The sequence below is a fragment of the Ascidiella aspersa genome, chromosome 5 (assembly GCF_963924565.1).
Source record: "Ascidiella aspersa chromosome 5, kaAscAspe10.2, whole genome shotgun sequence".
Taxonomy (NCBI): domain Eukaryota; kingdom Metazoa; phylum Chordata; class Ascidiacea; order Phlebobranchia; family Ascidiidae; genus Ascidiella; species Ascidiella aspersa.
In genome coordinates, this window is record NC_139451.1 from 18,505,494 (window position 1) to 18,517,943 (window position 12,450).

At 35.7% G+C, this 12,450-nt stretch overlaps 1 protein-coding gene across 1 annotated transcript; it reads right to left on the minus strand.

The window, feature by feature from the left end:
• Positions 1-1,635: 1,635 nt before the first annotated feature.
• On the minus strand, positions 1,636-4,259 carry LOC146145194 (asc-type amino acid transporter 1-like). The gene is made up of 5 exons (XM_083390501.1): positions 4,010-4,259; positions 3,452-3,649; positions 2,976-3,163; positions 2,492-2,698; positions 1,636-1,917 (listed from the first exon to the last, which is right to left on the minus strand). The coding sequence occupies exons 1-5, from the start codon at positions 4,257-4,259 to the stop codon at positions 1,636-1,638; spliced, it is 1,125 nt and encodes a 374-aa protein (XP_083246627.1).
• Between the last annotated feature and the right edge of the window lie 8,191 nt (positions 4,260-12,450).

A 12,450-nucleotide genomic window follows, 5' to 3' on the forward strand; every position in this document is an offset into this window, starting at 1 on the left:
ACACCTTACTCTTACTTACTTCTCCAGCTCACGTGGCACAGGACAAGCAAGCCAGAGGGGCTAACAAATCGCAAGCATGGAAAAATACATAAAGTTACACCCACTTACCAGGTGGGTAATCCTTGTTGCTCTATACTTTGGGTCCAAGGCGGAACCAACAACCTAGATGGGTTCCGGCCACTGTTATTAAGAGGCACGGCGGTTTCTAATTCCCTGTCTTCGTCGACTGTTGATGTAGTCCCTGAAAACATCGGTTGCGTACCGACCAGAGATACACCCGCGGTCACACCCCGATTCGAACCCGAGCGAGCGGTCTTCAACGAGTTCGAGTACGATCCCACGAACCCGAGACGATCTCGTAAACTCTTTGGTTGCTAACCCTTTAACCAAAACATTTGTTTTTTAGGTTTAGTGGGGAGATGTCATGGAGTTCAACCATTGTACCAATTTTGTACCCTGTGTTTTGTTGTCGCTCTCTATGAGTTTACTGCCCTGCAGCATGCATGTACGCGTTGGTATGATATTAGCGTCACTGAAGGCGCAGTGATGATTGGTTTGGTATATAATACTGCGTGCTTTTTCGTTTCTTTGTACAACTTTACTTAGACGCCCATGAAGAATAAACCTTCTTAGCAAACTCCTAGTAACCCTGTTAGAAACCCTTACCCTTAACTTTGACTCTGAATCCACACAATATTTGATTTAATGTCCGTAAGCCTAAAGAATATTTGCTTCAATTTTAAGTCATTATTGTCGTTAACCTGAAAGGGCGAGAATATTTCTGGTCTTACATATTAAAGTTGCCAAATGCCCATTTCGCATGTTTGATAAATGATTCAATTTCGCCGTATAATAAAGCCCAAACTGTTTAGAAATAAAAATTACGGAAGTGAATTTAATAACTCGCGGAAGTAGGGGTAAACCATTAATCAACAATAATGAATAAACCATTAATCAGCGATAATGAAAATCTACTCAGCCCTAAAATGTATATCTACCAATTCTTAACAAATAATGAAACATGAATATATAAAGTGTTCAGCATTTCACGTTAACGCTCAGCACACATGAAAACACATAAAAAATTAACGTTAAAAACTAACGATTTTGGTAGTGTATACTTTGCTTGATTTTGTTACAAACAGTGAGTGGATTACGGATTTTGTGTTGAGTATTTCAACATGACCTTAAAAAATATGTGCCATTTCTTCAGAAACAAACATGTAACGAAACTTCAGCAAGTCCTCTATTTCAAGTCAACCCCGCGCGCAAATGTGAATTTATAATCATGACTCAATACATCCAAGTGGTTTGAAAAAAATATACTTTCTGAATTAAGAAGATTTTTGCACAAGAAGCGAGAAAATTTGATTTTACGACGCATTGGTCACCTAAACTTACGCCCCCGGTGACGAAAGTAAAAAAATAACAGGGACGCAGAATAAGATTGACGTGTGATTTATCCATACATCAAGCCTAATCTAGTGACATTTGTTTTTAGGTAATTTTTATTATAAAGGTACCGCGAATTATTTAAAAATAACGAGGGGTCCGGAAATTTAATAACCACTGTACTAGCACAACACATTGGGAAGTAAACAAGAGGAGAAATATACAAGAGTAGCCTAGTCCGTATTAATCGCTTTGCCGTTGGGAGTGGCCTTCACTATCCTGCTTTTCGTAATCGAAGCGTTTCCACTCTGTCTCGCGAACCAACAGAAGTTTCTGCAAGAAAGGTGTCATTTCTTTGACGCCACGGCAACGCAGTGCCTTGCAAATAAACACGTAGTAGGCGAGGGCCGCCACTAAATAGAATCCAATTGCTCCGAAATAGAGAAAGGTGGGTTCCTGTATAAGCGAGAAGATGACAAATCCGAATGATACCACAGCCACTAGTATCGGAATCACAATTGGCACCTGTAATAATAATAATTGTTGAACCACAGATTTTTTGCAATATAAGTATAACCTCCTCTTTTTGGCATTTTGAATGTTTGGCTTTTAGTTACCTTGACAATTAAACAGCTGTTCTATTGGATTTTCGTAAACCTAGCAGCATAACTATAGAATAAAATCTATGGCTTCCAACCTATATTTATTAATTAGGGTTTAGAAGTTACTCCTATAGGTAGATAAAGAAAACTATGCTCGTTAGGCCACTCAACTACTTATTTTAAGTATTTAGAAAACCACACAGAATAATCCAAATTCGTTTTTATGTTGTAAAAACTAGGCGTTGAGCTATTACAAATATAAATTTTACCCATAATTTGCCCATCTTAAAATTTAAGATAATAAACTTTGTATCCTTAGGCTATAATATAATGCAAATCGTGAGAGATTAAAGTAGCAAGGTACAGTGCTACCCATAAAGTGAAACTTACAATCAAGATATTTCTTTAAAATCGTTCTTACAGGACTTTAAAAATCTTGTAATACCAAACTATTAAATGTATTGTTTGTTGACTTATATCCAGTTTTCCTAACTAACCTTAAATGGCCTGTTAAGTGTTGGCATCTTCCACCTTAAAATCACCAAACTAGTGGCACTGAGGCCGTACATCGTCCAGGAAATAAAACCGAACGCGTCCACTAAGGCTTGATAGTCACCCAAGAATATATAGAAAAGCATGGCAGAGCAAAGACCAATGATCGTCGGTGTTGGTGTCATATTTTCGACGTGTAACATGGAAAGAATCTAAACACACGTGACGCTTTAATAGTTTTAGTTTTGAATAGAAAATCTGATACTTTATGTCAAAACGTTTACTAACATAGCAATTTGCGAAACAGGCATAATTGCTTGGTACTGACTATCAACAACACATGAAAAGATAGCATAGTATGTACAATTAAATAGGAAAAACAATCTTAAAATTGTTTTTAACCAAAACAAACGTTTGCTTTGAAATGTTGACCATCGTATTTTCAAGTGTGCAAACCACAGTTAAACTGCGCAACTATATTACAATTACCTTTGGCATGTAACCATCCCTAGCACCTACAAAAGGCAACCGCGATTGTGAATAAAATCCTCCGTTCAAATTTCCCAGCGCAGAAAGGCAAACCGCAAAGGGAATAAACCAAGCGAAAGATCCCAGTATTTTGTTCGCAAACGCTGACCCTACCGTTGGACTTGATAGCATTTCTTCCGTTGTTAATACTGCATCAAGGTTTGTTAAAATGTAAGTTTAGTTATGAACCAAGCTCAGTATGCTAAATATAATTTGCTTATTTAAGAATTTAAAAATAGATATTGTATACAATTAAATATAGCTTAGGCCGTTTAAAACGCCTAATTTTCATTTAATGTTGAAAAGCATAATATCAACATATTTTACCTTACCAAAATTTGTTTAAACTTTGTTTCATTTTAAGAACAAAATAGCTTAAACAGTTTAAAATATTTTCTTTTAATTAAATACATTTTATTTCTGGAGAATAATCTTACCCGAAAAAAATCCAATATTGACAAAGAGGTAAATGACTATCACGGAGAGCAACGAAAATATCATTGCCTTTGGAAAATCTCGCTTAACATCTTTCATTTCCTCAGTTACGCAATTTAAAACGTTCCAGCCGGTATATGGAAAAGTGCCTTGGTAAGATGCTTTTACCAGGGCCACAAGAGAAATTTGTGATATTTGTTCTGAATTGAAAGCTTCTTTAAAGTTCATAAATCCTATCGGGTTTCCTTGGATTAAATTAACAATTCCTCCAATTCCAATAACTAACAATGCCACGAACTTCGATCCTGATAGTATGATCTCGAATATGACAGATTTTCTTGCGCTTTTGCAGTTTGCGAAGGCCAATATGCATAAAAGCAAAATAGAAATCAGCCTAACGGATAACGTTGGCGGATGACAGTCATAAACTAAGGCTAAAAAGTGCCGCGAAAAGGTTTCCAAAGTAGCCGCGGTAAAGGGATGGATGAGAAATGCTTTCCAAAGATAAATAAACGCTACGACCGGTCCGAAAGTAAGTTTATAGTTGTTGTAATCATCACCCGAAGCCCGGAACGTTGTACCAAGTTCACAGTAGCAAAGTGAAGACAGAAGACAAAACAGGCCGCTAAGGAGCCAAATGATTAGGCTAATTCCTACGTTTCCTTCTACGATCCGTAAAACAGCTACGGGAGACATAAAAATGCCAGTCCCCACGATTGCACCAATTGATAGCGACATGGCGCCCCAAAATCCAATTTGTTTCTTCATTTCAAACTTCGGCCCCTTTCTACGTTTTACCGAGTTGTTCATATTGGAGAATAGGCTACAGAAATTCTCAAGTTATCTTATTCAATTATATGTTATTTACCTGTACATGAAAGATGCGTCACTATAAACGAAAACGCCATACAGTAATTAAACTACGTGTTAGCTGCACTATGCTAAATCCTTTTTAGCGAACTTTTTATGGCTATAGGAACAGGTGTGGGCACTGAAACATGGAGCATTAAAGCAAAACAACATTGATAGCATATGAAAGATTTCTAATTGTCTATCTATCTAATTCTGTCTTTAATTACTAAAAGCATGTTTTATTGCAACATTCCCTTTAAAACACTGCTTTGTTTAGGCTTCGTCTTGCTACAAATTCATGAAGAAATAACTCGGCATTTCTGTATGCCGCATAAGTATATTTGTTCTCACAACATACCAAAACGTTATCCGGAACCGTTCGCGGAAATATAACAAGCAAGCCATGTCGTTCTTGGTATACAGCCAGACGTCAACCGAAAATGTTTTTTTAATTAGGTTTATTATTTATCTTAAATTACGGTTGAACTAAACTTACTGAATTGGTAAAACAAGTCAAAAAACACACAGAAAACAAGGGATTCGTTTACGCCAGATTATCGTGTTTTTACGGTTTTTCGTTTTTTAAGTTAAGTTTTTTTTTGTTAGTTTAGGAATGTCCGATACTTAACATTTTATTCCTATATCGATTACCGATAACCGATATTTTGGACAAAAAGTAGCGCGATTCAAACCGACACCAAATGACGTCATTTATGCTCAAACAAGCAAAATGAATAACATTGAAATGTTCAACGGTGTATTTTTTAGATTATTAAGGCAAAGTTTGCTTTAGGGCTAGAAAGTGGAGTTGCCTTCAGTTGTTAACCTCTTGTTTATTTAACAAATTTAGCTTTCAAGGTAGAATAGCTGCTGTTGTATGGCTGAAATTCCTATATTAATATGGTACCGGATCGGCACCAATTCTAGTATCAAACAATAAAATTTAAAGTTAAAAACCCGAGTAAAACCTGGATCAGACATTTTTTTGAGGAATTATACTTTCGCCTACAGATTAGGTAAAACGTGAAAACATAACAAGCTGTCAGAAAAAAAACTGTTGCTTTCTGAAAGTTGATGAATGCCAAGCAGCGCCGCGCGAACCATACGTGACGCTCAAAAGCAACGAGTCGAGATAGAAAGGAAAAAAAGGGCATTGCATTAAATCACCTTTCAGAAGGCCAGAGTTTTCTTCTCACAGCCTGTTTTGTTTTTAAACGTTTTACCTATTCTCTACTGCCTTATATGTTTTTGGCTTTTTTAAAATTTTATTATAACTTTGCATATATGTACTTTACTTTACCGTTAGAAACCAACGATGCTGCAGTATAGGCGAAATATATATTACTTTAAAAAACGTCTGATCTTGGGTTTACTCGGGTTTTTAAACTTTGACTTTTATTGTTAATATTTTTGTCAGCGAAACATTAATCGACAGGCAGAAACTGCTGCCGATGGATTTCATAAAGATACGCCCTTTTATAGTATCAAGCGAGTTCCCATACTACCATATTGAGGTATCGGCTCCGATCCGATATTATCAGACATCTTTATTTATAATAGCATCATATATCAACTTTTTTTTTTCTTTGTTCATCAATTTTGGATAATAAAATATTGGTATAACGCCTTTTAATACAAATACCACCTGACATCATGGGCACCCCCACGAGGGGGCAAGGGGGGGGATCTTCCCCCGCCCTGGAATTTTAAAATGCGATTATTAGTATTATTCGTAAGTGTAATATGTATTACTAATGAAAGTTAAAAATATTTGCCCCCAGTGGCGTATCCAGGGGTTGGGGCGTTCTTACCCCCCCCCCCTCCCTTTTTGCAAGTGATATTATCGTTTTTTATCTGTTTTTGTCACGGTTTAACAAACTGTTCGAAGCGGCCTGCTTTTTAAGTAGTAGGGTCACGCGTCTTAATCTAATGCGAAACCAAAATCAAGCGCTAAACGCCGTTTTTCGTTTTGTTTGGTCGACCGTAAACCCCGGATAGTTTTGCTCGTTCGTTATTCGTTTAGGTTGACTGATTAGCAAGTGTGTATTCGACAATTGACAACGCTAAGTCAAACCTTTTTCTTTTTTCTCGCTAAAACATTCGAGTTTGGCGCAATTAATGTTCCTCGCTGTTCGCCCTCTGCGCTAATATCCGTTGTTAGTGTAACATCGGTATTTGTTTAAAGCAGATAAAAAAAAAACAGATTCTCAGAAGGAGATATAATGGTGACTGCCGTGCTCGTTTCAAAGTCTCCATTTTTATGCATAGATACTATTAGATAGTCAACGCAAAATTATGCTTTTTAAGCATATTCTAAGACCACGTGTTAAGTGTGCAATTGACCCAACTTATTTTTCCTCAACCGCAGCTTGTAATTTATCCGACTTGGCATACAGCTCGGCGCAGAAAAACGATCTTTGTTTAGTATTGCAGGTGACGAAAGACGTGCTTTTAATTTAGCGCTAGTCCCGTTTATAGAACTTAAGAAACTACGCTGCTGATAACCGAATTATGATTCTCCCACAATTATTCACACATATTTCACGGTCTTGGTTTATTTCTTCGCCTGAAAGTAACAATTGCACACGAAGTTGTTTTGCATTTGGCGTCTGGCAGTAAGGTCGACGACGCGCGTGTTCGCTTTGCGTCTAAAAGTTTGCTTTTGCTTGGACGGTAATTGGCTGTTTCTGATTAGTTTTTTAATAACGTCTTGCAATCACCATTTTATGACGTCATACGTTCACTATTTTATGACGTCTTTATTCATTAACGTTAGACGGAAAATAGGGGAATTCCCTAAGTTGCAAATGCAGAATCCCACTTATTGATTTTTTAGATACGCCCCTGATTGTCTTCCCTGGAAAATTTTCTGCGGGCGCCCCTGCCTGACATGTTAGTGAAAGATGACTGATCCACATTCTTTTACACGACTAACTATTTGTACTAATGTTTTTAGGCTACTAATGTTTTATTTTACAATAGGATTACTTTTATTAATGTTATTTTAATAATAATCTGAGGTTATTCATTTATTTTTTATGTGATCCCTTGTCGCTTTACAAAGGTATTTGAACATAGCCTGGGGCCCTACTCAATATCATGCAAGCTTGTACGTTTGGCAGAAAAATCAGGCGTTTCGTCGAAGACCATTTTAGCTACGGAACTGAAATCTTCCATCTTGACAAAGAATCCTATATTTTGTGGAACAACTCCAGGACAACAAAATAAGTTTATTGGTTTTCAAAAGCTAAAATCGTGAAGTACGTTCAATACATTTCAGTCTTCGAAAATCGACGAAATGGAATACGACGCAAATTGCAAACATATTTCTTGAAAAAACAAGAATCACATACTTGTCATTGCGATAACATTGAAAAAATGTTATGCGAGTGCAGTGGCGTATCCAGGGGTGGGGGAATTTGGGGGTTCGGAACTCCCTCCCTTTTCGTAATTGATATTATCGTTTTTGTTCGTTTTTGTCTGGGTTTAACTTACTGTCCGAAGCGGCAATGTTTTCAATGTAATTGGGTAACGCGTCTTAAGCTAATTCGAAACGAAAATCAAACGCAAAACGCCATTTTTTGTCTTTTGTTTGATCGACCGTAAACGCAGGATATTTTTTTCCTTTCGTTATTCGTTCAGGTTGGCTGATTAGCAAGAGTGTTTTCACAAATGACAACGCTAAGTCAAGCCTTCTTTTTTTTCTTACTACAAACGTCGAGTTAGGCCAAGTTCACGCTGTTCGCTGTCTGCGAAAGCATCCGAAGTTGTTGCAAGGGATTTTTTATAACTTTTTGAAGAATGGTTTAACTGTGACAGTTTAAAGTCGCCTTTTTATGTAATGACAGTTGCCGAAAAATTATTCTCTATAAGCATATCTTAAGACCACATTTAGTGTGTAATTAACAGAACTTATTTTCTCTCCACCGCATCTTGTATTTTAGCTTACTTGGCACACTGCTCGGGAAGATGTTGCGCTAATCGTGGCATATAATAACACCCGGGATAAACGATCTTCGTTTAGTATTGCAGTTGGCGAAAGGCGTGATTGTAATTTAGCGTAGTTCCGTTCATGGAACTTATGAAACTGCGCTGCTGATTGTTTAAAATTGATTCTACCAAAAACAATTACACATATTTCACCGTCTTGGTTTAGTTTTTAGCCGAAACATTGCACACTAAGCAGTTTCAACGCACATATTCGCTTTGCGTCTTGAAGGTTTGCTTTTGCTGGACTTTAATTGGCTGTGTCAAAATAGTTTTTTATGTATTCATTAAAATCACTATTTTATGACGTCATACCCGTCACTAGTTTTTGGCGTCATTATTAATTAGCGGCAGACGTAAAATAGGGTAATTCCCAAAGGTAAAAATTTGGGACACCTTTTTGATTTTCTGGATACGCCCCTGCAAGTGGCTATGACATTAAGCTTTAAAAGATTTACACTGATCAAATATCTCTAACGGCTTTACATGTGCTACACTTAGCACGTGCTTTGAGTCGGTCCGCACTCTCCTTAGTGACAAAAACCATCCTATTGGGAAGATCTAACGCTTGAAGTGTTTGTGTAAGAAATTTCAAAAGTGCATCAAACAAGTTCGTCTAATTCTATACCAATTGTTTTTTATCCCAAATTTACATAACATGCTGCATATAAAAGATATTGTAAATTCTTAAAACTCTACATCTTATACATAAAATATATTATTTAGGTATACTGCATTGTTATCAACATGCATTCATTTACAATTTAGACATTTCATTTTTTTCCTTGTTTTAGGTTTATTTTATTTTGTAAATCACAACACCACGCCCTTTAAATATTTGAAATAAAATTGCACATCTTTGTTACACTTAAAATCATCTCTTAAAGTTAAATTGTGGTAAAGATTTACTATTTTTTTACTTAATAAACAATTATTTTATATAAAATTGAGTAAAAAAATAGTAAATCACTCACCAGGCTAGCAGTTTTGTCCAATAAATTTGTTTGGGGCAAATTTATTTTACCTATATAGTTTATTAATTATTATCTATGTGACCAGGTTATGTACAAACTTTAAATAATTTTTGTATAGTTTTCACTTTTTACTACCAGGTGAAATAAAGATTGATCATTAACATACAACATCTGGTTGGCGAATATATAAATAGGGAATTGTGGGAAAATACAGTAATCACCTAAAAAGCAACATACCTAAAGCGAAAAAACTATAATACCATAGTATTATGACCAATAACTTAATAAAGCCAAAAAAGCAAACTTATTTGTTTAAATATGACATAAATATGTTGTAATAAGTCTTAAATTCGTTGGAATAAGGCCTAATTAACGTCTGAAAGTGTAGGGAGAGGGTATGGGACAATTGGGGGCCATCAATCTGGCATCGGCTGTTTTGGTGTCAACATTTAAATGGGTCCCTTGTTTTGTCACTGGATATTTTAACCCTTTTGGGTATTATTGGTGGTTAATGGATGGGAGGGGTGGGGTTTGTTGGTTAGGTAAAATGTTATATAGGCCTGATAAGGGCCATTTAGGTGTCATTTGACTGGTTTAGGATTTATTTCTATTTATATGTTACGGTATTAAGACCATTAGTTATTAGTTGTATTTTGGTGTTTTTAATTTGACGTTTATGTTATTCTTATTTCAGTCTTATGGCTGGAGTCCGGTTGTATACTTACTTGAATAGATTTTACATGAAAAGTGTTTGTGTTTATATCCTATGAATGAATTGATCATATGATACATTTGTTGTTAAAAAAAATTCATTCACCATTTCAATCACACCTGAAAGATTTTCACCATGTTCTAATTAGAGCATTAGTTTTTATATACTAGTGTTAGTTTTACTTTTTTGATAATTTTAGGTTAAAATTAAGCCTTCTAAAAGCAGGCATTTAATAAGCTTTCAAATTATTTTTTGTTTGCTTTGTGTTTTTTTTTTTCAGTTTTTAGCTGAAATATTTGTCTTCACTTGCTGCAAAAAAAATAATTTTAAAATGCCCTGAAATGCCATACAGGAAACATAATGGATATTGTTTTTATTTCTGTATATTTATTATTTGCCCACCAAAATTTGTTTTGTTGGAAGGTTAAGTTTTACACAGAACTTTCTAAACAAAGACTGTTTTGTGTGCATAAATTTCACAGTATACATACAGGGCTTTTAAGATTTTTTTTCTTGTATTTTTGCAATAGGTTTGTTTTCTAAAATGTAAGGTTACTTCTCTGTGCGATGATAATTTCGTAAAACGGAATTAAAATGCTCCAATGGATGTATAATTTGTTTAAATACTTCAACAGGTCAATGTGTTTCTAAAATTTATCCACAATTTAGTGAATGTTTTTAAATTAAATTTGTTCAAACACTGCAAAATAAATAATGTAATTTAATTACATTCCATGGTCATGCATGTATTTGTTTATCTGCTAATGTTATTAATGGTGTCTAATTAATTTAAAGTTGTTGTGTCATGGTTTAGTTATATTTTTTGATTTTGGAACCCACTAATGATTAGTGACTAATCTGATTTTATCATTGTATTTTTATTTGTGCAACTTTACAATGGAATCAATCAAATGATCATATTTATGTCTGAAGAATTGTATGTTGTTAATGATTGCGCTGTTCTGGTTATGCATGCTCAATTGCTGTGTAAAATGAATATTTGTTGAAAAGGCAAAAGTCGTCGAATCACACTCCCGAGAATCCAACTTTTTTTAAATCGTGTCAAACGCTAAAGAACGTTTTTAGTTTCAAGGGCGTTTCCCTCACGTATATAACGTTTGGAAGCGTTTGCGACGATAAAGTAAAGACAACCCAATCCGCATATAGTCTGTGTTTTAAAACATTTTGTTTCCGGAATTTGAAGTTGGCAATAAAATTATAGAAGTTAATTAAACCAATTTCTTTCGTAGAAAGAATATTACACGTTGCTGTAAACGTTGAAAAGTCAATAAATTGTGTTCAATATTTAAAGTGTTCAGTAAAAAAAAGTGTCCAGTAGGGTAGTTTGGCAGATGATGTAATAACCACGATAAAACGCCTCGTTATATGCATTTTTTGCTCATGGCCACCGTTGGAATTCGTGTTAAAATATAGTGGCCTAACAAAACCTGAATCTATCGATTCTGATAAATGGCAAAAAATATCGTGTCGTTGAGGTAAAGCTCGCTTTGCAGGTTTGTAGTGGCCTTGTTTTGTTAAGTTTTTTTTTAAGTGCTAAAAACGCATAGTTGATACCATGGATAAAGACTAAAGGTAAATATAGGTTTTTACCGAAATGCTTGATTTTTTAAGAGGTGGCGTTACAGAGGTACGTCATAATGAGACGTTCAAAGCAAGTACCGTAGTCCGTAGCCTTTAGGAAACCTGCGGTTATCGATTGATGTCGATGTCGTACACTAGTGTGCAGCAGACTAATTTTATGCCTAAGTCGTATTTAATGTTAATGCAATAAGATGACAGGATTGCTGGTAAAAAAGTGACATGGCCACGGACCATCAGCAGACCGACATATCTAAAAAAAATATTTTCCGTTCCGGTTTACTTCCACCACTGGTTTATAGAGTAGGTCGAAATAAGGTCGCTTTTGCCAAATGTTGGAGAAGCGCGCGTGTATTGTTAGTGAAAATCTAAGTTATATTAAATAAATATGATTTGTGTCTTAGCATGTGGCCCTCTGTTTATACTTGCTGTGGTTACTGGTTACCATGACAATGTCATTTTGAAATTTGAACCGATCATATATTACAGTTCGACGCATTGCGTACACAGTGTTACAAATTGGGTATTGCAACAGCATCCGAAAACGAATGTCAAACGCTACTGGGTGTATTCACGACACTTGAGTTTTGTCGCCTTGGATCAGTGGTTGCCAACCATGATTTATACATATACCCCTGTCAATTAGAATTGTTTAAAATTCGGCTAAATCGGATGGGCACCGACCCCTACCTAGTGACGAACGAGACCGATACTACCACTTGGTATCGGGTATCGGCTCCGATGCGATATTATCGGACATCCCTAGCAGTGGCGTATCCAAAGGGTTGGGGGCTCGGACCCCCCTTTTGATATTATTGCTAGTTTTTGTCGGGGTATAACTCACTGTCGGAAGCGGGAATGTTTTCGATGGAATTGA

Excerpts from the sequence above, each read along its gene's own strand:
- LOC146145194 (XM_083390501.1), bottom strand. The coding sequence starts at position 4,259 with ATGAACAACTCGGTAAAACGTAGAAAGGGGCCGAAGTTTGAAATGAAG. Across the intron at positions 3,650-4,009 it reads TACAACGTTCCGGGCTTCGG|AACAAATATCACAAATTTCT; the intron begins GTGATGATTACA and ends CTTTCAATTCAG. Across the intron at positions 2,699-2,975 it reads GGGATGGTTACATGCCAAAG|ATTCTTTCCATGTTACACGT; the intron begins GTAATTGTAATA and ends ACGTGTGTTTAG.